The following is a 24,944-nucleotide window of genomic DNA, read 5'->3' on the forward strand; positions in this document are numbered from 1 at the left end:
TTCCCCCGGAGCGTCTGTAGCCCTTCACACCAGGATCAGAGACAGAACCGGTCCCTCCTCCTCCCTCAGTGAGCTTGTGGTCACTTTAAGTATAACCTGTATCCCGTGCCAGGCTCACCATTAATCAGCCCTGAGTTCTATCTGGCAGCTCCTTCTGCTGCCAGAACCTTCATTAGTTGCGGGAAGAGGCCAGGGAGGGAGGCTGGTCTTTATTCTGGCTGTGACTCACGCCTCTGGGAAGGGTTGAGGTATTTGTCCTTGGGTGTGGGGGAGGAGGGGCGGGGGGGGGTTGCTGTGGGCTCTGTGGTTGGGAACACAGCCTTGCTTTGTTCACTGGTTCTGGCTTTCAAGGCCAGAGTTGAAGATAAGGATCAGCCCTCCTGGTTCCCAGTGAACAAAGATGGGGAGTCCCCAGGTACTTCCCTTACATGTCTCCCAAACAGAGCCATCGTCTCTATTCCTTGTGTAGGTAGGAAATGGCTGCCAGAATGTTAGAATTATAGTTTAGCAAGATGGCAGGAGTGGCTTGTATGCAAACATCTGGGAAGAGAAATCCCAAATTTGTTCTTACTAAAGTATGAATGACTGACAATGTACAGTAAAAGCATACCGTGGCAGTAGTTACGTATGGAGTGGTCCAAAAGCAAGCACAGGAAAAGGAGACCTGATAGATAACACCTACCCCAGAGCTCTCACAGCGATGTTTGTCTCTGGGTCTAGCCCTCCAGGCCCCTCATGATTGTACAAATCCTTGTTTCTGCTCCGGGAGAGCTGTGACAGAACCAGGAAAGGCAGACAACCAGTCCTGGGCAGCTGAGGAGCTGAGACAAACAGACGGGAGGAAAGCAGCCTGGGCACCTAACTGGAAACACCTACCTTTCCTTCTCAGTGTTGGCCAGAGGCAGCTCGTGTGCCTTGCCCGAGCCCTGCTCCGAAAGAGCCGAGTCCTGGTTTTGGACGAGGCCACCGCTGCCATTGACCTGGAGACTGATGACCTCATCCAGGGCACCATCCGGACCCAGTTTGAAGACTGCACTGTACTGACCATTGCCCACCGGCTCAACACAATCATGGACTACAACAGGTGGGCCACGGAAAGCCCAGGGAGGGGATCTGCAGTTATCACCAGGGAGTCAGAAAGGGGCAGGCCAAATGGAAGTATCTGAGGCCTGAGACTCTTGGAATTGACTATGGTAATGGGGGACACAGAGCAGGGTTCCCAAGGTATGCTTAAGGGGCTGAATAGAGCAGGGTTATAATGACATATGCAAAGACACAAGGTCCTCTTGGAATTACGCACACCAGGCTCCCTGGACACTGGCAACTGCGTGGACCACCTCTGTGCTCCTTTATCTGGTGGGTAAGAGGAAGGGAACTCCCAGGCTTGGTGGTGGAGTGTTTACATCGCTTCATCTGCACCTCAGCCACCTGTGATGGGGAAAGCACAGGCCACAGGGTATCGTGAAGCTGCTCACGAGGGAAATGACAGATTCCTGGCTCCCATCCTTGGTCACGAGATCCTAACAGTGCCTGAGGGAGCCTCTGCTTGTGGGGAAGGCATTGTGTCTGAGCCAGAGTGCCAAGCCTGGTTGCTGTGTGACTATGGGCAACGTGCTGAGCTTTTCCGGGCCTGCTCCTTATCTCAGAACTGCTCTAAGGGAATCAGAGAAATAATGTTTAAACTGAGGGTAACACTGAGAACTGTCAGTTTTGCTCCCTAGTCCCCTTAAAGCCTATTTTGTTATGTTTTTCCCTAGCATGAAGAAAGGGAACATGGCCTTCCGAATCTCTTGGCTTACTTGTGTTGGGAGATGGGTCAGCCGAGGCTTTCTCTTGGGGATGTCTCCAGGCAGCCAGCAGGATCTAATGGGAGCGGAGGATGGGCAGTGAGAAAGGCTGATGCTACCCTGTGTCTCTTCCATCACTACCCCATGTCCACTCCCATTCAGGACCCCACCGGGAGGAGAGTGCTAGTAGCTGGAAGTGCTGGGCTCTGGAGGAGAGACAGACTGGGCCAAGGGGACCTGTTTCCAGATTCATTCCCCAGCAGCCCTGGGGTGGGAGGCTGGGGTTGGGGTGGAAGGCCCACCAGGCGGGGTTGGGCAGGCAGAAGTTAATCAAAGAGTCAGGTTCCAGAGCCTGTCACTGGAGCCTTCGGGAAGGAAGTAGGGGTCCCTGTGCGCAGCCAGAGAAGTCAGTCTACACCACAGAGAGGTGGCCCTCTCTGCTAAGAAAGTGCCAGCGGGACCCAAAGGATATAGGAAAGGGGTGAGAGAGGAGGAGTGAGGAAGGGAGGGGTGAATACCGCAGCACAGCCCCAAGGCAGGGAGCACTGAGGCTGGAGGGCATAGCCAGAGAGAGGACCAGTCCCCGAAGCTGTGCTTGAAGACCATGCAAATTCAGTTGGTCCTCACGTGAATGGCCAGGAGACACCGCTGGAGACTGCTTTGGATGAGACAGCGTCCTGGGCCGGATTTGGACAGTGGCCAGGTGCTCCTTCTGAGCACGCAGATCTAGGAGCCCAGCTGGTGGGGATCAGAAAGCTACCTGCCCGATTCACAAGTCTCTCTCTTGGCTTTGGGGGCCGCCCCTCCCACCTTACCCAGGTGCAGCTGCCTGCGGGTCTCCTGCCAGGTGCACCCTGTGTGTGGTTGATAGGCAGCTCTAACTCCAGGCTTGCCTCGGGTGGGGCAGTTGATCCATGCAGCAGCAGCAGCAGCAGCAGCAGCCGCAGCCGCAGCCGCAGCCGCAGCCGCCCAAGTCCCAGATTGCAGCATTGGCCTCACTGCAGCCTGGTTTCCTGCCGCTTGCCTTTGTGAGCTGGCACAAAGCAGATGGATGTACACAGAGCCCAGGACTCAGGCCCATGGCTCCCTGCACTCAGCCTGCTGAAGCCCTGCAACCCCAGCAAGAGGAAGTGCTCATTAGGGAAGGCTTTCCGAGCCCAGACTAGCAGAGATGAATAGGACTTTGTGCTTGATCTCAGTCACCGCTTCATGCACTAAGAGAGCTAACAAAATAGCGAAAATAACCAGCCTTGCAGGTTGTGCACATGTGGCCTATCAGTTGGGCTGCCATGTCACTGCGGGGCCTAAGCAGTACCCAAGGGGCAGGGCTGGCTTCAGGGCCTCGGTCTAGGCTAATGGAGACCTGACTAGTTTTTCTTTTTTTGGCCAGGGTCCTGGTCTTGGACAAAGGGAAAGTAGCTGAATTTGATTCTCCAGTCAACCTCATTGCAGCCGGAGGCATCTTCTATGGAATGGCCAAGGATGCAGGACTCGCCTAGAATATACATGTCAAGGGACTCTTCCTTGTCTGAACTGACAGCAAGTACCTGCAGAATGGATGTGATGGCAACGAGTGGGGCTGTTTATGAGATTTCTTTTTTAACTCTGCAAACTGCCTCACAGACTAGCCATACTTAACAGCGGATGAAGAAGTGAGTTGGAGGTCACAACTAGTTCAAAGCCAAGTTCAGAGCAGTGCCTGGGTCTGCCGGACCTGGTCTACCATTATTAACATACTGCAGTTTTAAAGAGACCCGCCTCCTACCTCTACACTTTCATATTTTCTTTTTTAATGAAACTTTCTCCTCTTGGACCAGGGACTGCTAGGTCAGCGTGTCCCAGGAACGGAGGAGGCCCTGTATGGTGCTGTCTGAGTCCACTCTGACAGGACACTGATGAAAATAAAGCTGTGTGACCAACAGCGTTTGTACCCAAAGTTGCCTTCTTCTGATGTTTGCCAAGTCTGGGGGTTGGAATCCTCTTGAAGAACCAGGGCAGGCAGAGGGCCTCCTACACTGCTGTGTGGCTGCAGTTATCTGCAACCCTCAGGCCTACAACTTTTGGCTGCCATCTTCATAGCCAAAAGTATCTCCCCTGTGCTGAGCAGATGCTGTGGAAAAGGTAAGAAGACCCTGGAATTTGCACTGATGTGCAATGTCCTGGATGAGCAGTTGAGATGGCTTCTGGGTACATGTCATTGCTCAGTCTTCTAAGCCTGTCCTCCAGGGCTAAAGGGAGTGTGAGCTCTCCAGGCTCCATTAGATGCCTGTTCACCAGAGAAGCCACGGGTCTTTCCTTCTCCTCAGATGATACGGATGAACAGAAAGGTCAAGTGTCCCAGGCCCCTGCTTTCCTGGCCCCCGGAGCCATTTTGAACAAGCCAACACTTACTTTCTGCAGTCAGAGTCTGCCTAGTTCCAGGGCTCTGCTCGAAAAGAAGCTCTTCTGTCACCTCCTCAGCCTTCTCACCCTCATCTTTGGCTGTTTTTCTTCCCCACCCTAAGTGCTTGGCAGTCTCCGAGGAGATGGCGCCTTTGATCTGCTTTTTCTATGTGCCCTGGGTTGGCCTGTGCTGCAGGACCATTTGTTAAAGGTTAATAATCACATTTTCCTTTTGTTTTGGGCAGGCTGTTTCTGCCCAGGATGTTTATGAGTATATGGAAGACAACTTCCATCCTTGTGATAGAGCAAGTATGAAAGCACAAATGCCCAAATTATTCTGCCTCTCCTTGGTGCTAAGAAAAGGTCTCTGCTGTGCTCTCTGATTTATTAGGCCAATTTGGCATGACGTCTGCTTTGTGAGGCGCTAGGTGGTCTAAGCCAACAGGAGACTCACCATCCTTCTCAGCTAAGGATCTGAAGGTGTGAGGCTGTTTCCTCTCCTGTCTTGAGAGTTTGCTTCTGGACTCACTGAGGCCGTGACAGGTGCTGAGAGCCCACAGGGGATGCTCAGTTGTGTCAAGTAAATAGGGTAATCAAAAACTGTGGTTAATGGGGGAATGACCTCTATCTAGCTGCCTCAGTGCCTCCACGGAAACCAAGTGGCTGGTGTGAACTGAAGGGGGAAGATGCCACACAGAATCCATCTCCAGATGCTACCAATGGGTGACAGGGCGTGAGTGCTGCTGGAGCCGCAGCCAGAGGCAGTGGGCTGGAGAAGGCTCAGCTGGGGAGCTGGTCTTTCTCCACAGTGTCAGCCCCATGGGTCTTTAGGGCCATTTGAACCCTCTGTAACTAGAACACAATGCTGTTTCCAAGGACAAAAATGACAGAAAATGGGCTTGGTCAGTTAACATTTAATTTTAGTAATACCTGTTATGTTTGAAGAGTCAACAACACACGAGGAAAAGTCTTCCATGAATGTTTACACACAGTGTGAACACATGCTTTAAATATGCAGTGGAAGAGGGGAGGTGCATTCAGTTAACAAAGCTTAAAAGAAAACCCCTTGTTATAAATTACACAAAGCATATAAAAATATTTCTCTGAATGCATAGATTAAGATTTCAACCGTGCAGTTTCATTCCACTGCCAGAGACACTGACCACAGGACTTCAGCAAAGCACAGGCCCCCCCTTTTGGGACACCGAGACCTTTGGTCACTCTGCTCCTGAACTGTGAAGCAGTCTTCTGTAGCCCGCCTCCCAGGCAGTGTCCACTGTTTCTCAGGATCTCCAATCAACTGGGAGTAGCTGAAGGAGTTTGAACCCCAGTAATTTAGACATGAATTAATACTGAATTTATTTCTTCCAAGATAGAACCACACTCATTCGTATCAGTAAACTAAATTTTTTTCAAATTATGGAAAAAAAAAAAACCAGGTTAGAACGTCTAGATAAAATAGTTTCTGATTGGTTCAAACACAGGGAGGTTTCTTCATTAAAGCACTTGGGAGAACGGGCGGTGAGGAACTGCCACTCTGCTATACAAACAGTCTACGAGGGGAAGTCGCCAGTGGTACCAGGGGTGGGTGTGATTCAGTTGTCACACAGCGACCCTGTGAAGCTGGCCTTGAAGAACACCTCAACCTTACTGCGGCACTCAGGCAGCAGTGGGAGGCCGTTCCCTCAGCACGACACTCTCTTCCACTGATGTCTGCATGTTTCCACTCAACTGCAATGTTCTAATAAAACTGATAGTCAGGAGGTTAAGTTTCTTTGGAAACTATAGGCACTATGGGGAGAAAGCCTAAGACGGCAGGGATCCCTGTCAACAGCCCTGCTCTCCTTGTCTGTGGGCCAGGTCCTGTTCCTAAGGTTAAGCTGTTGGTTTCAGCAAATGGGAGGCTTTTCAGCTTTACCAATGTCGGGGGTGGGGGGTGGGGTGGGGAGGGGAGACTCTCTGACAATTGGAAAGGATTCATATGCTGTGCTCCAGAGTTTAATCAGGCACTCACAACTGACTGTGAAGGTGACGGGGATTCCTAAGATTGAACAATTTGTTTACAAAAGCAACAGAGTTCAGAGTTATGTAAAAATCCTAATAATTTCCAAAATAACCTTTATCTTTGTTACAAAAATAAAGATGCTAACTCCTTTAGTTCAGTTTCCCACAATAACCTTTAAAACAGCAACAAATTCAGGCTCAAAAACTGCTTTTCATTTCTGGTGGGAAGTGAGAGTGTTTGTGCTCTTCTTGAATGGTGCAATTAAACAAGGATGACAGAACGGCCTCAGAGGAAAAAGGTAGTGGCTCCTGTAGAAAGCATTAGAGAGCCCTCTAGTGGCTATGGAGGGGAGGAGATGCAAAGATGACTGCCCTGAGACAGCGCAGTCATGAGTGCTCACAAAAGAAAACTGGGGGAGGGGAAGCTCTTTTGGTTAACAGCCTATTTACACTTAGGTAACTATTTTTAAATACTTGAAACCTGAGTAACATTTATAAATATGCTATATGAAACCTCACAGCCACAGGTCAGACCAGAATACCTTAGTCAGTACCTGTGCTTGCTTTCCCCAGTCTTCCTCCCTAGTCAGTTTGAAATTTCAGGAGCGTCATGAGCATGCAACACCAAGAGCAGTGCGCCTGGTCCTTCAGGTGCACTGTCAACAGGAGTGGCTAGAAATAGGTCTACTCACTCAGTTTCTGCTTCGACAGCTCTCTAGATTTTGCACAGAAAACACTGCTCTCGTACCTTTGGCTTCTGCCTCTCAAGACTACTTTTGAGCTGTTCCAAGAGTCAGCAATAGGTTTATTGTGCACCAAGAGGCTTGGAAGAGTGGCACCGCTGCTGGGGGTCGGGGTTCCCACCTGCTGAGGCAGGATGTTAGTGTACAACACGCAGTGGCACCAGGGGCCCTGTGGGCATCTGAGGCTTTGGGATCAATGGCTTGTCCTTTGGCCCAGAGGTGATACACACTGTCACAATACTCAGTAATAAAGTCCCTGCTGCATTAGTATGTCAATTTTGAAGCTCTCCGGTTGTAGCAAGGCCTCTCAGTCAGTGTGGATGCAGCGTTTCTGAACAGAAAATTATTCTCACTTATCATCAGAACCAGCTCCAGCTCCTGGAAATCCTGGAGTCGGGCAACATCTTTGTCCTAAAACAAAACAAGGCAATGGATTAAAACTTTCTTTTCAAGCCAGGCGAGGTGGCACATGCTTGTAATCCCAGCATTTGAAAAGCAGAGATAGGTGGATCTCTGCGAGTTTGAGGCTAGCCTGGTCAGCCTGTTCTGTTCCAGGACAGCCAGGGCTGTTACAGAGAGAAACTGTCTTGAAAAACAAACAAACAAAAATAAATTTCTTTTCATTTAGCTATTTTAGTACATTTATTTGTTTGTTTGTTTGTTTTGTATGTACATGCTTGTATCTGTGGAGGTTAGAGGACATCCTGTGAGAACTGGTTCTCTCCTTCCACTATGTGGGGCCCTGTGATAGAACTCGGGTCATCAGACTTGACAGCAGGTGCCTTTACCCACTAAGCCATCTTGTTAGTGGAGGGCAACAGATTAATAGAAACAGTTTATGTCTATGTTTGGGTTGATGCCAGTGCCTTGGTCCATATTTAGTCTAGGAGGAAAGCGAAATCCCTGAGACAGCTAAGCAGTCAGCAGTCCCCACATATAACCTGGACAAGATGGAGAAAGCCCTAACAGTGTCTGCTGCAGGATGAGAACGCCCTACAGGGACAGGCAGGTGGGCCTCAGTTTTCTCGAGAACTCAGAGAAAGCAGAAGCTTGATGCTGGAAAACCCATAGCTGGCTTGCGGGTCACACAGATGCCCAGAGGTGCTCATCTCCTCACACACAGAACACACACTAACAGAGCACTAAGGCCAATATGGGACAACTGACACGTGTAACATCCTGCTATCTTCCAACCTTCAAAAATGCCAGAGTATCAGAGTGTGGTAGCTCAAACCTTTAATCCCAGAACTCAAGGGGCAGAGGCAGGAGGACTGCCTTAAATCTAATGCTGGCCTGGGACACATAATAAATACCAAACAGCTACAGCTACACGTCAAGTCTCAAAATAAATAAAGAAATGAGTAAGTACACCAGGGTCTCTGTGGACTCAAACAAAGAAAGAAAGCATGTGGACTACATTTAGGCTGGAGCTTGAACTTGGACCCAAGCACACGCTTTACCACTGAGCTTTGGCCTCAGTTTGCCTTAGCCCTCTTCTGCTGGCTTTCCCTTCAGCTATGACTCAATAAGCAAGGAAGAAGGCATATTCCAAATGTGAACAGCAGCCACTCATACTGAACAGCCTTTCTTACCTTTCTTAGCAGAGTATTGGGTAACTTTCTGATCTTTTCCACTTGGTCTGGATTAACACCCAGCTCACAGCAGCTCACTCTGAGTAGTTCTTGGTAGGTGAGTTCCTGTCGATCCAGTTCAATTTCAATGAAATCATTTTCTCGAAGAGATGGGTTCTGAATCCTCACCTTGAGTACCAGCTCTAGAAGAAGAGAGAGACATGGTAATGCCTGGGGTAGCACAGCATGTGTAATTTAAGGTCTGCTTCACTCACCAAGAAAACCTAGGTCGGTCAGCAGAGTTTGCTTACACCCATCCCTGGCTCTGTTAGCACAGTTTCCTGCACTGTCTTCTCCGCTGCAGTTCACCAAGCAAAAAATGGGCAGGAATGGCCACCCCAGCCACACAAGGGTCACTAATCTCTGTCACCGGATGTCAGGAGGGAAAGATTCCAGAAGGGTTTGAGTACCAGTTACACGAGTAGGGAAAGAAGAGGGTCAGAAAGATGGCAGGGGCAAGATGTGGTACATGAAGAACTCTGACAGCATTCAACGATTACGGATCTAAAGTTACTTAGAAAGTATAACACTCCTTGAAATAAAGAGTAAAGGAGCCAGGCAGGATTGCATCTCACACTTATGGTCCCAGCAATAGGAGGTGGAGAAAGAACCATCTGTTTCAGGACAGCCTGGACTACATAGTGAGACGTTATCTCAAAACACCAAAACAATTCATCCCAGGCAGATCTCTGTCTCAATAAATAAATTAATTAATTAATTTAAAAAAAAAAAGCTTTATACCCCAAGCCCGGGGGGGCTAAGATGACTCAAGCCAAGTGTTTACATCCATTTGGCAATTCCGTCTTGCTCTTAAAGTAGGGATTCCTCACAGCATCATAGGTTACTGGCAATAGCAGGTATAATAGCATGATATTTTCAAAACTAAGAAATTGGTTTTGGGGCTGGAGAGATGGCTCAGAGGTTAAGAGCACTCGCTGTTCATCCAAAAGTTCCTGAGTTCAATTCCCAGTAACCACATGGTGGCTCGCAACCATCTATAGTAAGATCTGGTGTACGGGCAGAATGTTGTATAAATAATAAATAAAACCTTAAAAATTAAAACAAAGAAATTGGTTTTGGTTTTTCGAGAGAGGGTTTCTCTGTGTATCCCTGTCTGTCCTGGGCTTGCTTTATAGACCAGGGTGGCCTCAAACACAGAGATCCACCTGCTTCTGCCTCTGCCTCCTGAGTGCTGGGATTACAGGCATGTGCCAGAGCACCCAGCTGGAAGTAAGTTAATTATAGGTGAAAAGGAAAAGTAAATGTACAGCAGACACTGTGGATTTTACTGGAATTAGAGTTGTCTGTAAGAATTTGTGATGTCTAATGTTCTTCAACTGATACAGACAGCCTAGCATGATGGTGCACTCCTTTAATCCCAGCATTTGGCGGGCAGACGCAGGTGGATCTCTGTGAACTCAACACTAGCCTGTTCTGTATAGTGAGTTTTGAACCAGGCATAAGTACATAGTAAGACCCTGCTAAAAAACAAACACACCCTCACACAAAAAGAGAAATATACACATGAAGCTGTATATACATGTCAATATATGTATATAAACAATATACATCTATTTTTTTCCTCTGTCCCCTTTTCATGTCCCTTCTTTTCCCTTTTCTTAATCTGTAATTAAGCCTAGAACTGTTACACCTATAACAATGAGGACACCTAGTGCCCATATCTTGGCTTCTACATCAAATTCTCTGCCCAAAAGAACGAGAACTCCTAGGAGAAATAGTGGATTGCAGTGTTGGTGTGGGGACAATGACAGAATAAATCAGGAACATCTTGCCACACTAGAAATAAGGATGTGCTCCGAGAATAATGGGGACGTGTCCACAGAACGTGAGAATTAGCTTGAAGGGGTTCCCACTGGCTAAGCAAGGAAGAATCTGAATATCAAAAGAATGACTGCATCAAATTACAACATACAAAATATAATATGAATCATGAGCCCAGGCTGGAGAGATGGCTCAGTAGTTAGGAGTACTGGCTGCTCTTCCAGAGGATCTACATTCAATTTCCAGAATCCACATGGTGGCTAACAAGTATTTGTAACTCATTCCAGGAAATCCAAAACCATCTTCTGGTCCCTGAGGACAGCAGACACATACGTGATATACAGACATACATGCAGTCAAAACACCCATACCTAAAAAACCCACAAAAACCAAACCAAACAAACAAAACCCCCCAAATCCGTAAGTTTGTATGGCTATAAATGAGAAGGAAAAGTCCTGTTGTTGTTTTTGAGACAGGGTTTCTCTGTGTAGCCTTGGCTGTTCTGGACTCGATTTGTGGAAAAGTCCTTCTCTACTAAGATTTGTTTTTATTTTATTTTATTGCCTGGACTGGAATTACATAAGGTTGTGAGCTACAATGGGTGCTCAGAATTGAACCCAGGTCCTCTGGAAGAGAAGCCAGTGCTCTTAACCAGTGAGCCATCTCTCTAGTCTCTGAAAGTCCTTTTCATAGTATAATAACAAGCAATAAAGAAGAAATGACAGAAAGCCATATTTTACCAAATAACTTCTCTGAATCCTTTAAAATTACAGAGGTCAAGAGTAATTGGGAGGTGGGGTGGGCGGAGAGATGGAGATATATGTATGGGAATCATGTGTCTATAATGCAGAAGGTGGCAGTGGATCTCTTGGAACTGGAGTTACAGACAGTGAGCGACAATGTAGATATTGGGAATGGTACCTGAGTCCTCTGCAAGAGTGGCAGGTTGTCTTAACTACTGAACTCCATAATAAATCTTCTTTCTTTCTTTTTTTCTTCTTCTGGTTTTGTTTTGCTTTTGAGACAGGGTTTCTCTGTATAACTGCCCTAGCTGTCCTGGAACTCACTGCATAGAGTTCCACTTCGTAGACCAGGCTAGCCTCAACCTCACAGAGATCGGCCTGCCTCTACCTCCTGAATGCTGGGATTAAAGGCGTGTTCCATGCCTCCACACTTAGCCTGAATAAATCTTTCTTTTAAAAGCAAGAGAAGGTGGTGGCGCACATCTTTTATCCTAGCACATGGGAGGCAGAGGCAGGCAGATCTCTGAGTCTGAGACAAACCTGGTCTACAGAGTGAGTTTTGGAAGAGCCAGGGCTACACAGAGAAACCTTGTCTAAAAAACCAAACAAAACAAAAAGAGAAAGAGAACAAAGGGTAAAGAGATGTAGAATATTTCAGATTAAGGAATAATAAAATGGCATAATAACTAAGTACAATATCTACTGTTAAGACAACTGGCAGAATTTAAATATGGACTGCCAGTTTAGATCAATATTAAATAAACATTGCATTTCCTAAATTCAATACCTGTACTATAGTTATGTGAGAAAATTCTTGTTCTTAGGAATGACAGAAAAGGAAAAATATTTTCATATTTTAAAGCAAATGTATGCATTTTATGAATCGCAAGTGAAGAGAGTTCCTTAGACAGATCTTGGGATTTCCCCCTAGTTTTATAAGTACACCCCAACTGCGGAGACTGTTTGCTGTTAAGGCGTTACCTTGCATATTAAATGGAAATGCTCCGGTGAAGAAAAATGGCTGGAATGCTGGCGCTGGTCCTGCATATGTCCCATTTGGAGGCTCCAGAGACACAGGTGGCTTGGATGGGACAGAGAACAGGGAGCGGTTCTGACTCACTGGTGGCTGACAGACAGGACCAGGTTTTGTGCTTTCTGGTGTTCTGAGTATGGCAGAGGGGGCAGAAATATCACCATTCTGAACCAGTGCCAAAGAGGTGTGGTCCCTAGGAAAGGCCCCTAGCAGAGGGGGTTCTGTGGGACCAAGCAAGGGAGGAGAGCCATCTGCAGGGGGTGGCGCTGGAGGGGTGGAGGGTCCCCCATTCTGCAACTGGGTGGAGTCTTCTGCTGCTGAGGGGGTATAGATAAAAGGGAAAGCTGGGTTGGCCAGATAGTTGGGAACAAAGGGCAGTTCCGGCTCCTTCTTCAGCTGGGGGAGCTCGTCATCATCATCAGCTTCTTCCACTTAAAAAGAGAAAAACACAGAGCATAAAACTTAATAAAAAAAAGGAGCATGGTGGAAGCTAGTGTCATCCGAGATGTGACTAACACTTTGATCAGGACTTACTGCCTCTTCAGATCAGAAGAGAAGAAAACATTTCATTAGGTTTATGACTACCATATTTTCTACTGTGTTCAATTTTACAAATTAAAAAAAATTATAATATTGGCCTCCTAAAAAAATGGAATCACAACCTTGACATAGTAACCAACTTAGGAAAATAAGACCTCTTATCTGATCAGCATCAAGGCGGCCACCAACACCACATCCTAAAGGCTCCCCAGACTCACCTCCCATTATCTTCCTGATCTCTCTCCTTGATGTTAACTGCACCGGCATCTCTCCTTTGGTTGTCAGAATCTCTCTGTCAGCCCCTGACTTTAGCAGGTAAGAGACCACCTGCCCATGGTTGCGTTTACAGGCCCAGTGTAAACAGGTCCTGTCCCAAAGAAAGGAGAAAATGACTGAAAAGGAGAAAAGGTGATTCAGATTTCAAACTGTAAGCATCAGTAAGTAAATGCACAGAAGCTTGTTAGCCTTCAGCTAGAGCCCAGAATCTAGGCTAGCAATCTCAGTTTTTCATTTCACAAAGCAGATGATCAAAACATTAATATAGCTAGGCATGGTGGTACACACCTTTAGTCTCAGCATTTGGGAAGCAGAAGCAGGCAGATCTGTGAACTTTAAGGCCAGTCTGGCCTATATATTGAGTTCCAGGACAGACAGAGCTCCATGGTAAGAGGCCTCCATCTCCAGTAAGAATATTTTAATATTCTTTTTTTAAAAATATTCTATGTGCATTGGTGTTTTGCCTGCATGTATATCTATGTGAGGGTGTAAGATTCCCTCAAACTGGAGTTACAGACAATTGTGAGCTGCCTGTGGGTGCTGGGAATTGAACCCAAGTCCTCTGGAAGAGCTGCCAGTGTTCTTAACTGCTGAGCTATCTCTCCAGCCCCGTATTTTAATATTCTTATATTTTATTTTAAGTTTCATTCTTGGGGCTAGTGCTGTAAGTCAGTGGTTGAATGCTTGCCAAGAACACACAAAACCTACCTGGATTTAATCCTAGCACTGAAAAATAAATAAAGTTTTAATTTCTAGTCCACAGGAAACATCAATTTATCCCAGGAGCTTCAGTTTCCAAGGTTCTAGAGACTATTGGCTGCTGTTGCAATGACACTCCAGGACACTACCCTATCAGGAACAGCCATTAGGTCTTGCTCTCTTTAAAAACACATTTCTGTGTTACCTCTTTTATTTTAGAAACTATGAAAACTTTATGTGCACCAAGTGCCAGTCAAAGAGTAAATGCTGCCAGGTTAATACCCATCTCCTATCTACAGCTCCTTGGCTGTGTCTGTCATTACTACAGTAGGGACTACTGCGAAACTTAGCTGCTTACTCCCTTTTCTTATGCACACCTACACACACACACACAATTTCCAAATTTCCATTTTTCAAAATGCTGGCTTTTCTCTATCTCTCCAGAAGGCTACAAACATATCCTCCTCTGATCAAATGAAACACTGCACACATACTTTTTACTCTGGAGTCACTGAAAACGAGGGTACCAACAAGCAAAATGGTTCAAGAACAGACCTTTCTAACAGAACTGCCTCACTTAAGCAGGATTATTTAATATTGTATACACAGAGGTGCTGTGTAGTCCAAAGGAGTATTACTTTAATACCGTATAGAAGTTTAATTAGTATCCATGCTATCTTAACAGAAGTTGGTTGCATCCTCAGGTGCAAAGCAGAATGCATGTTATGAAAGGAAAATACGTTTTTTCCCATTTTGGACTCATTTACTCCTCATTCATTTCCCCTTTTGAACATCCTCACTCACCAACTCTCTAATTTAACCAAGGTAAGCATCTCCAGACCTTAGAGCCAAACCCAGATGAGATAATGGACAGAGCAGAGGCTCAGCAGAGAGGCTCTGAGAAATACAACCACCTGTAACCTTTACTTCATTTCAAGGAAAAGCTGATTTGCTTTGCTTATCTTTACATTAATGACTTAGAGAACTCTAACCCGAATGACTGGATGGGAGCTGCTAATGTTTTAAAGTGACAGCCTACACTATCATTCGCCATCTAGGTGCCTTTAGTGTACTCTTTGACAAAAAGGACTGCCCATGTAGGAAAAACAGGGAAGAGGCTTTAAAACTCTTTTGTGATGCTGCAACTCAAGGCCTCACACACGTTAGGTAAGTGCTTGATCACTGAGCCACATCCCCAGCAGAGGCTGAACAGAAGGGTCTACTTGACATATACAGGTACTTGTGTGTGTGTGCATTTGGATGTGTGTGTGTGTACACATGTATGTATGTGTGTACATGCATGCATATGTGGTACCAGAGACTGAACCAATGACCTCACATGTTAGACAAGCACTCTACCATTGAGCAACATCTCCAGCCCAAGTACTTATTTCTTATTACTTAATTAGTGAACCCAGGATAAAAATGGACATTGCTTAGCATAAGGGGATCCAAATTTTCCTTGATTCTGAGCAAAATGAAGCTCAGAGGGGTTTGTATGGAGAATTCTGTGGCATAGGTCTGTAAAGTGAATTAATTACAATAAGTGAGTACTCAAAACCGAATGGGCCGGGCTGAGAAAAAAAATATGCTCGCTTTTGGAAAGAAGTTCTTACTTGCTGGTAGAGGCAAGCTAGAGAGTGAAAGAATAATTCACTGTGAGTTGGTCAGACAGACACTGGGACAAAGCAGCTGCTTAGAGCATCACCATGTAACTGGGGTTAAGCGAACACGGCATGTCCCAGCCACCCTGTACCCTGAGTGACCATCATTTGCAGACTACAGCCAAGTGCCTATGGGCAGCTATAACTCACAACCATTGCAGCCAGGCTGTATTTCCAACTTCTTCATAAACCATTATACTTATTTCTACAGCCAAAGGGAACACATGACACTTGAATTACAATTGATGTGGAAACTCTATTTTTGAACTTCAACTCTTTAAACTTTATATTTGCAGTCAGAATATCCCATTAGGGCTGAGAAGGATTTTAGACCAGAGGCTTTGGGCATCATTCATCAACTGGGCGTCATTCATCACTGCTGAAACTGTGGTTACTGAGCAACCAAGAATTGCAAGCAGTCACAGTCTAGCTTTTAATGTTGAAAAGAGCTTTGTTTTTTTTTTTTTCAGGGTAACTTTATATGTCTCCCATCATGTTGCCTAATAATAAGAAAATAACAATAGCTAACACAAACATAATATTTTACATGTTGAACACTGTTCTAAAGGCTCTACTCATTTAATCTTCAAAATATCCCCTGAGGATCTGGGTACAGTGGGGTTTGCCCGTAGTCTACACTACTCAGTTGACTAGGGTAGGAAGAAGGTAACTTTGAGGACAAGAGTTAAGGCCAGCCCAGGCAACAAAGCAAGACCAGTCTAGAAAGGAAGGAAGGAGGGAAGGAAGGAAGGAAGGAAGGAGGGAGGGAGGGAGGGAGGGAGGGAGGGAAGGAAGGAAGGAAGGAAGGAAGGAAGGAAGGAAGGAAGGAAGGGAGAGAGAGTGCGTGCAAGCGGGGTATGGTGGTGCACGCCTGTAATCCCAGCACTTTGGGAGGCAAAGGCAGGCAGATCTCTGTGAGTTCGAGGCCAGCCTGGTCTACTAAGTGAGTCCAGGACAGCCAAGGCTACACAGAAAAACCCTGTCTCAAAATAAATAAATAAATAAATAAATAATATTAAAAAAAGGAAGGAAGGAAGAAAGGAAAAAGAAAAACCTGCTATTGTGAACATTCTTCACTAATTTTACAGTCAATGAGGCTGGGGTAATTAGCTAACAAATAAGCAAATTATGTAGTATACTAGTTGGATATTAAGCATATGGGACAATAAAGCAGAGTAAGAGATTAGGGAATGGCAGGGTTTGGGGGGGAGTTGTACAGGTTTTAACTGACAGCCAAGGAAAAGTCTTACATCAAGCTAAGATGTGAATGAGAGCAGAGAGTAAACAAATCATGGGTATATGGAAGAAAAGCTTTCTAGACATGAAGGAAGGTAAAGTGCAAAAGTCTAGAATTGGGGCTGTGCTGCTATCCCAGGAAAAGGAGACCAGGGGAATGGAAAGAAGTGAACAAGGAAGCAAATCTCAAATGAGACGAGGCCCGAAGGTCAAGTAAAGGAGTGAAAACTGGCTTCTTCTCAGAGTAACCTGAGAGCCATTAGGACTGTGAGTGAAGTGATCCAACTGTTCCAAGCCAGGGATAAGGTTGCAGTGTAAGCAAAGAGACTACTAAGGAGGCTATGCAACTATCTTGCAAGATACGTGGTGGCGGCTTTGTATGAAAGTGCAGCAGTAGAGCTTGTGAGCGGTAGTCAGATCCTATCTGAACCTGGAGGCAGCAGAACTGACTATTGAACATGGTGTGAAGGAGAGACAGGGAAAAAGGACTGCATTGTGGCCTGGTCATACAAGAGGCAGAGAAGAGGACTCAAAGCACTAGGCCAAGAGCATAAGGCAGGATAAAGGAAATCTACAAATCCACTCTTCCTGGATTGAATTGATTGGAGTTGGAATTACACTTAAAGCACGCCTCATCATATTACTTGAGACTCACCTGACCATCACTGTATATCAGTACATGGCAGGCACTGTGCTGAGGGGTCCGATAGATGCTGAACTCATTTTCAGCTCTACCAGTTATTTAAAGACTAACAGTCATGTAGAGTTATTAAATCCTAAATTTAGTAATATTTTGAAAATTGGACGGTTTACTTAATTTCCCTGGGGCCTCGGTTTCTTCATCTTTAAGATGGAGAGAACAACAATAATTATGTTCCCCGGTAATTGTGAGCTGTGCTGTATTTAGAACCCATCCTGTGCCACAGAGCACATTCAGTAATACACGGTAGCTACTTACTGTCCTTCATCTCAATAAATAACAACACTTCTGAAATAACCGGAAAAGAAAGTGACTTAGGCAAGACCACGCTGCTAGGCAGCCAGAACCTGCAGCAAGCCCAGCTCACTCTTCTGTAAAACACTGCCTCCCAGTGCCAGAACAGTAATTCACAGCTTTTGCATGCCAGGGCAAGGCAAACACAACTACAAGTGTTTTGATTGCAAACGCTTCAAACAAGAGGAGAAAGTAGTGACCACTGTCTCCTGGCTGCAGACAGCTATCTGGACAAGTTTCTTTACGGAAAGGAGCAAGGTAGGTTTCTTAGGAAGTGAGGAAACCTCAGTTCTGACTCTGATATCATATTAACAATTGTGCAACCACGGCAAGACATTGTCTGGGGTTCAAATGTTCCTCAGTGCCCTTTCAGTTCCAAAATGCATAACTAGATTTACAGGGGCGTGGGGTGGGGGTGGGGGGTTCAAACTCATTTTAACGTTAAACTAGCAAAAGAGGCTAAGCATTACTTGGATTAAATAAAATGTAAATTTAAGTGCCAAAAAAAAGCATAAAATAATACCGCATTCGGTAACTCGAAACTAAAGAATTTGATCACATCTTAAAATGAGATTCCTTATTTAATTGGGAAGGAGGCAATCTGCAAGCAGACATCTAAAGCCTGGGGGTGAAATTCTCTATTGGAAATTGTACTAAGAAAACAAAACACTCTACAGGGCAAACAAATGAGTCTCCTCTCAACTGGCAGCTGTAGGCAACAGCAGATCACTGTTGTGTTGAAACAACAGGGGCAAAATTATTATGCAAGTGTTGGGGTTTTGCAGTTGTTGTTTCTTTTCTCCTGGTCTTGGCTAAAGAAATCGTGCTGGTTTTAAGACTGGCATTTGATCGGTTGCTTATGCTTTCATCTCTGCACGAAGTGTTCTTCAGAAGCGCCCAGGGCAAAATAATTCAAGCCAGATGAAATCCAGAGCAGCGTCGCTGAGAATCAAAGCCTTTAGCATCACCACTGGGGCCAAGTTAGCCAAGGGGCGCGGGGGATGGCGTGGGCTACAGTGTCCCTGAGGGACCTGGCCGCGGAGGACCACATAAGGTATGATTTGGGGAAGATGTGCTCCTGACTGCACGAGGCAAAGGGGTCAGGGCTAGTCTCGAAAGGGCACAACTTGCGAGGCCTGAAGGTACCAGGCTTCGTCTTAGCCTGCGTCCTGGGTCACGGCTGACTGCTCCACTCCCCGAGCTAGCAGCCCTGAACCCTAGGCCTCCCCCGCTCGCCACTTACCAGCCGTTGACCTCATTTTGGGAGTTCACATCCACCCCGCTCTCCACCAGTTTCTGCACCTCCCGAATGTCCCCCAAGGCCGCTGCCTCCCGCAGCCTCTCCTGCTGCTCCTTCTGCTCTAGGAGGGCGCTCATCTTCCCCAGGGCCCCGGGCCCCCGGCCGCCCCGCCCTGAGCCTGTCAGCGCCGCCGCCGCCTCCGCGGCCCGCTCCGGGCCATGGGGAGGGAGTGCCGGGCTCGCCCGCCCCACTCGCGCCTCCGCCCGCGCCCGACCCAGGGCCTTGTGCACCCGCCCGCCCGCCGGCCGACCCCCAGCTGCTCGCTGCCCGCAGGCCCAGGCCTCCTCCCCCGCCGCGCCGCCGAAAGCCGGCTCCGGGGGACCCTATTCAGTGTGACAACATTGACCCAGATATTTTTCGTTCCGACCCGCGGCCCCGCCACCCGGCCGGCTGTTTACGTAACCGCTGCACTGGATTATCTGCTGTGATTCATTGGCTATTTTTAGACCTCCCACCCAGCAGCTTCCACCAAGGAGGACAGACACAGGAATAGTTGCGGGGCGGAGGGACCCGACATGTTTGAGAGCCAGAAAAACCTTATCCTCTGGAGCAGGCTGTTTAGCTGGCATTAAAAATAATTGGTGGGTTTCCACCCCCACTCCCCCAAGTTTGGTTAGGTCTTTTTCTATCTGAGCCAATTTTTACCCAGCAGGACGGGAAATGCGCTGAAAACGATCCTACTATAATATGCCCATTATTTGCAGAGATGGATGACACTATTCTTTATTTTTGTCAGTGCTTGGGACCATTCAGCTAGAATATTTATTTCAGTTGTTACTGTTTTACCCCTTATCGTTTTTAGGCAGAAATATTTCTAACTTGGCTTTTATGAAAAGGAACACTGTTTATAGTTTATAAAATGCTACTCATTGTATTTTATAAATTATAAGTAATTATTCTAAAAGTCCTGTAAGGAAAGAGGGGGAACAGGAAGCGCTTAGTCATCTAGGTCCCGAACCTAGGCACTGAGGGTAGAGCTTTGGTGTGTTTATAAACAGCAGTGTGCAGTACTCCTTGCCTAATCTAGCTAATGAGGCTCAGAGCCTCTGTTGGCACTGATCTATTACCCAGTGGGAGAAACAGAAAATAGTTTTGCTGAGCTCAGGTGCCTTGGATAGATCCCTGATGTGGCCACTGGCTAGAACTTTGCAGATGGGGTGAGATTAAGGAAAAGGCCCTGGGGAGGGGAGGACGGCCTGAACAAAGAGGAGATGAACTAGGAAGGGATAAATTTAGGTATAGAGTCTTTATTGCCATTTCTCGGGATTGCCAAGGGGGCACAGCATGCATTTGTCTTGTTACTGTTTAAGAAAAAGCAATGTCTGTTTATTATGATACAATAATTCACGAAGTACGCACTGCGCACCGGGAGTGATGAATAGCAACTGACTAAACATTTAAGTTGACCCCAGTGGCAAATTGGAACGCTGCTTGAGCTTATACTATTGTTTGTTTCCCCAATTTAAAATTTAATTCTCAGATCCAGCATGGCACTTCCTCTGAGGCTAATGTGATTGTCATTGGTTCCCCAGATCAACACAACCTGGAAAGACATGGAAGCTGTCGAAAGAAAGAAAGAAAGAAAGAAAGAAAGAAAGAAAGAAAGAAAGGCAATTTTAAAAGATAGTAGTGGCCGGGCAAGGTGGTGCACACTTGTAATCCCAGCACTCAAGCAGGCAGAAGCAGGCAGATCACTGAGTTCCAGGCCAGCCTAGTCTACAAAGCAAGTCCAGGACAGTCAAGGCTACACAGAGAAGCCAGGCTTCAAAAACCAAATGAAGGCATTACTTTTTATACTGTTTTATGTTGGCTTTTTAATGCCTCTTCTTCCCTTCTCCACCACAATCGCTTCTAACACCAATACCAGGTGGGAGAGAAAGGTTAGTGAGGACGGGACGAATTCTCTTTGGTTACTTTTTGCTGGTTAGGGTGGTCGGGTTCCTTAGAGCAACTCCACTCACTGTCTCAGGATGTCTCCAACTTCTTCCCATCCAACTGCATCAGTAGGAATCAGGTGGAGTAGAGGAGGAAAAGCACCAATAGGCTTCTTTTTTCTCAGAGCTCTCTCAACATTCGCTGGGCAATGTCCTCTATTCCCCCTCTGGAGTCCTCAGAATTAAACTATCTGTAGCTGGCTGGCAAAGAGCCCCTCTCAGCGCCCACATGAGGCAAATAGTCTGCTGCTTCAGACAATCTGAATTGGTCCCACATCCTACTTTGTGGGGAACAAACACATGTTTACATCCACAATAACAACAGCAAGAAAAAAAATAGAAAGAAAGAAAAGAAAAGGTAGTAGTGGCTGGGCTGTGGTGGTGCACACCTTTGATCCCAGCATTTGGGAGGCAGAGGCAGGTGGATCTCTAAGTTCCAGGCCAGCCTGGTCTACAGAGTTCCAGGACATCTGAGGCTATACAGAGAAACCCTGTTTGGAAAAAAAAAAAAAAATATATATATATATATATATATATATATATATAGTAGTGGGCTGGTGCTATCAATTAGTGGTAGAGTACTTACCCAAACAAGGCCCTGGGGTTCATCCTCGGAAATGGGGAAAACAAACAAACAAACAAACAAATCAACAGCAGAAGCAGCAACATAAATTAGGTGCACTCCAAAATTTATGTCTTCTTTTTGTTTACAAAATAAGAGTTTGTTAAATTTTCTTTTCTTGGGCTGGAGAGATGGCTTGGAGGTTAAGAGCACTGTCTGCTCTTCCAGAGATCCTGAGTCCAATTCCTAGCAACCACATGGTGGCTCACAACCATCTATGAGATCTGGTGCCCTCTTCTGTTGTGCAAGACTATATACAGATAGAGGACTCATACAATAAATAAAATCTTTAAAAAATTATTTTTCTTTCTTTAAAATGATTATATTGGGGGCTAGAGAAACAAGTCAACAGTTAAAGAGCACTTGCTGCCCTTAAAAATGCCCAGGAGTTGATTCTCAGTGCCAATATGGTGGCTCCCAACCATATGTAACTCCATTTCCAGGGGATTGAATAACCTCTTCTGACTTCTTCATGCTTCTTCTTAGCATGCACACCGGTGGACATCCATCCATCCATGCTGGCAAAACACACATACACCTAAAACAAAACACAACAAATACAAATTTTAAGAGAGAGAGAGAAAGAAAGAAAGAAAGAAAGAGAAAGAAAGAAAGAAAAAGAAAGACAACTGAACTTGAACCAGGAGAGCGAGCCAACAGGAAGCAGCGTTCCTCTGTGGTTTTGCCTCAAGAGACCTGCCCTGCTTGACTTCCTGCCCTGGCGCCCTTTTATGATAGACTACAAACTGAAAAATGAAATATACCCTTTCTTTCCTATGTTGCTTTTGGTCGTGGTGTTCATCTTAGCAACAGAAAACAAACGAAGAGCTGGGTTCCAGCACTCAGGAGGCAGAGGCAGGCAGATGTCTGAGTTAGAGGCCAGCCTGTTGTACAGGGAAGGTCTAGGACAGCCAACGCTACTCCGAAAAACCGTGTGTGTGTGTGTGTGTGTGTGTGTGTGTGTGTGTGTGTGTGTGGTGGTGGTGGTGGTGGTGGTAGTGGTTGGGAGCAAACTAAGACAGGATCCAAACTAGGTCCTCACCCATTCCTGGCAAGCACTTGAATGAGCTATCTCCTTAGCCTTCGATTAACTAAAATCTATTGGCCTATATTTGGTTTTCTTTTTATTTGTCTGTTTTGGTGCCAAGGATCCAATCTACGGCTTCACACATGCCAGGGTAGCTCTCTGCCCTGGAGCTATACTTCTGGCCTACAAAGCTATTTTCTGTTTTGTTGTGTAGTTTGTTTCTGTTTGTTTTTGACTTTCATATAAATGGAGTAGCCCACTAAAGGGGATTGGTATGAATACTAAATTCAGAAAGGAGAGCTGAGCTGGAGGTTCGGATCTGAAACTCATCAGCAAAAGGTGCCAGCTGAAGTTATGGAAACGGAAGAGATAGTCCCAAGAGAGTTGGTGAGTACTGAGAGAAGACAGCCAGACAGAACTCTGAAGAACACTCAAAATTCTAATGATGGAGAGAAAGCCGCAAAGGGGCTTGAGGATGAATAACTGGAACCTGCGGGAGGAAGATCGATGGAGTGGGAGGGACTAGAGAGAGAGGAAGAGGGATGGAGTGGGCGGGGCTAGAGATGAGTGACTCACAGGCTCAAGGGCTGCAAAACGGATAAGAAAGGACTAAAAGGTGTAATTTAGCCTTAAGTTTGTGACCTTGGAAGGCTGCAGCAGAGTAGTGGAAGTGGCCTTGGTTTTTCTCCTTCTGCCAAAGCTGGCCTCTAACCGTGTAGCCAAGGACTACCTTTAATTTCTGAGCCTCCTGCCTCAGCTTCCTAAGTGTTGTATTTTTAGCTTTTCTTCCCTTTAATTTTTCAACCCATTGTAGTCTAGCTTCTGTTCCTAAGGTTCAAAGAATGTTTTCAGAAGCTCCTCCCCTACCACATACCTTCAACATCAATGCTATCAAATTCATGTTTTGAAACTTTTTTTCTTTCCTTAACTGTAAACTCTTCAGATTTCTGGTTGGGGAATACACTGGGAGGCTGACCAAGGTCAGTCTTGACCTTGAGGCCTCTTTTTTTTTTTTTTTTTCCACTTTGCATGGTTGGAGCTTTGTCATGTTCCTCAGTCAGTTCCACAGGGAGCTGACTCTTACCCTTTGACGACAAAAAAGTTCATTCTCCCTTTCTAATAAAGGAACCAAAAACCCTCTGGGTCTTCTCTATCAATGTGCTGTGTATCGGTTCATTTAACCCGCTCACTAACACTGATGAGGACACATAAACCCTGTTACAGATGAGGAAACAGAGGTACAGAGGGAGTTTTGCCGAGGTTTTGTTGTTGGTGTTGATTGGTTTGGAGGACACGGTTTCTCCGTGTAGGCCTGGCTGTCCTTGCCTACACAGAAAACGGGCTGGCCTCAAACTCAAGAGATTTCCCTGCCTCTGCCTCCCAAGTGTTCAAGGGCCGGGACTATAAGCATAGGCCACCACTTCCAGACTCCCAATTTTTTGTTTTGTTTTTAGAGACAAGGTTTCTCTGTGTAGCCTTAGCTCTCCTGGACTCACTTTATAGACCAGGCTGGCCTCGAAATCACGAGGTCTGCCTGCCTCCACCTGCCAGAGTGCTGGGATTACAGACGTGCACCACCGTGCCTGGCTCTGACCTCCAATTTTTAACCTTAAACTTTTATTACATTCTATTGTATGTGTCAGCGTCTGTGTGTGTGGATGTGCATGTAGAAGCAGAAATCAGAGAACAACTTTCATGAGTTGGCTCTCTCTTTTCCTTTTTTTTCGAGACAGGGTTTCTCTGTGTAGCCTGGCTGTCCTGGACTTGTTTTTGTAGATTAAACTGGCCTCGGACTGATTCACCTGCCTCTGCCTCCCAAACGCTGGGATTAAAGGCATGCTCCAACACACAGGGAGGAGCCTCTTTTGCCTCAAGCCTTTACTCCCAGCACTCGGGAGGCCTTAAGTTCGAGGCCAACCTGGTCTACAGCGTTGACCAGGACAGCCAGAGCTACAGAGAAACTCTTTTGTCTCGGAAATAACAAACAAAAAGTGGATGGTTCCTGCGGAACGGACCCTGGTTGACCTCTCGTCTCCTCTACCAGTAACACTCCCACTTAACACAAAAGGAAAGAAAATAAAATTCCTGGATGGGGGGTATCCGGACGATAATTTCCACGCCGCACAAAGCCTATCCCTCGATTTTCCACCCCAAAAGTGAAGGAAATCCGGACAAAAACCAGGAAGGAGTTGGGAATTTAGCTCAGTGGTAGAGCTTTAAGCGTAAGGTCGTAGGTTCGGTCCCCAGCATCGAATTGGGTGGGTGCTGCCGGAGAAATAGGCCCAGGTAGGGGAGGCAGTCACTGCAGCGACTAGGAAAATGGAGTCTGAGCACGAACGCGGCTTTCTCTTCTTGTTTCCCTCACTGGAAGATGGCACCCTGGGCACCACGTGGGCCAAGGGACATTTTCTCCATTTCGGGGCAGCGTCAAAGGCTCCAGAGCTGGACTGTTGTTTCCCGAAGCGGGGACCGCTGCCCGCCGCGGCGGTTGGGGCGTGTAAAGGCTCCGCGAACGGAGGCCCGGCGGGGCGGGGTCAGCGGCTGGC

General features: G+C 46.4%; 2 protein-coding genes across 3 annotated transcripts in view; one reads left to right on the forward strand and one right to left on the reverse strand.

Moving 5' to 3' along the window:
* Positions 1 to 3,723, forward strand: part of Abcc3 (ATP binding cassette subfamily C member 3) — a 47,742-nt gene extending 44,019 nt beyond the window's left edge. For both annotated transcript variants that reach the window (XM_021643128.2, XM_060386942.1), the window contains 2 exons: positions 890 to 1,084; positions 3,178 to 3,723. In XM_021643128.2, the coding sequence (XP_021498803.1) occupies positions 890 to 1,084; positions 3,178 to 3,286 (304 nt within the window). In that variant the 3' untranslated portion in view covers positions 3,287 to 3,723. The remainder of the gene's footprint in view (positions 1 to 889; positions 1,085 to 3,177) is intronic.
* Positions 3,724 to 5,068: 1,345 nt separating this feature from the next.
* On the reverse strand, positions 5,069 to 19,145 carry Ankrd40 (ankyrin repeat domain 40). Its single transcript, XM_021643117.2, has 5 exons — positions 18,759 to 19,145; positions 12,865 to 13,013; positions 12,055 to 12,537; positions 8,509 to 8,690; positions 5,069 to 7,327 (listed from the first exon to the last, which is right to left on the reverse strand). Exons 1-5 carry the CDS (start codon positions 18,890 to 18,892, stop codon positions 7,181 to 7,183), a joined length of 1,095 nt encoding a protein of 364 aa, XP_021498792.1. The 5' UTR covers positions 18,893 to 19,145; the 3' UTR covers positions 5,069 to 7,180.
* Positions 19,146 to 24,944: the final 5,799 nt, after the last annotated feature.

The sequence above is a fragment of the Meriones unguiculatus genome, chromosome 7, assembly GCF_030254825.1.
Source record: "Meriones unguiculatus strain TT.TT164.6M chromosome 7, Bangor_MerUng_6.1, whole genome shotgun sequence".
NCBI classification, from domain to species: domain Eukaryota; kingdom Metazoa; phylum Chordata; class Mammalia; order Rodentia; family Muridae; genus Meriones; species Meriones unguiculatus.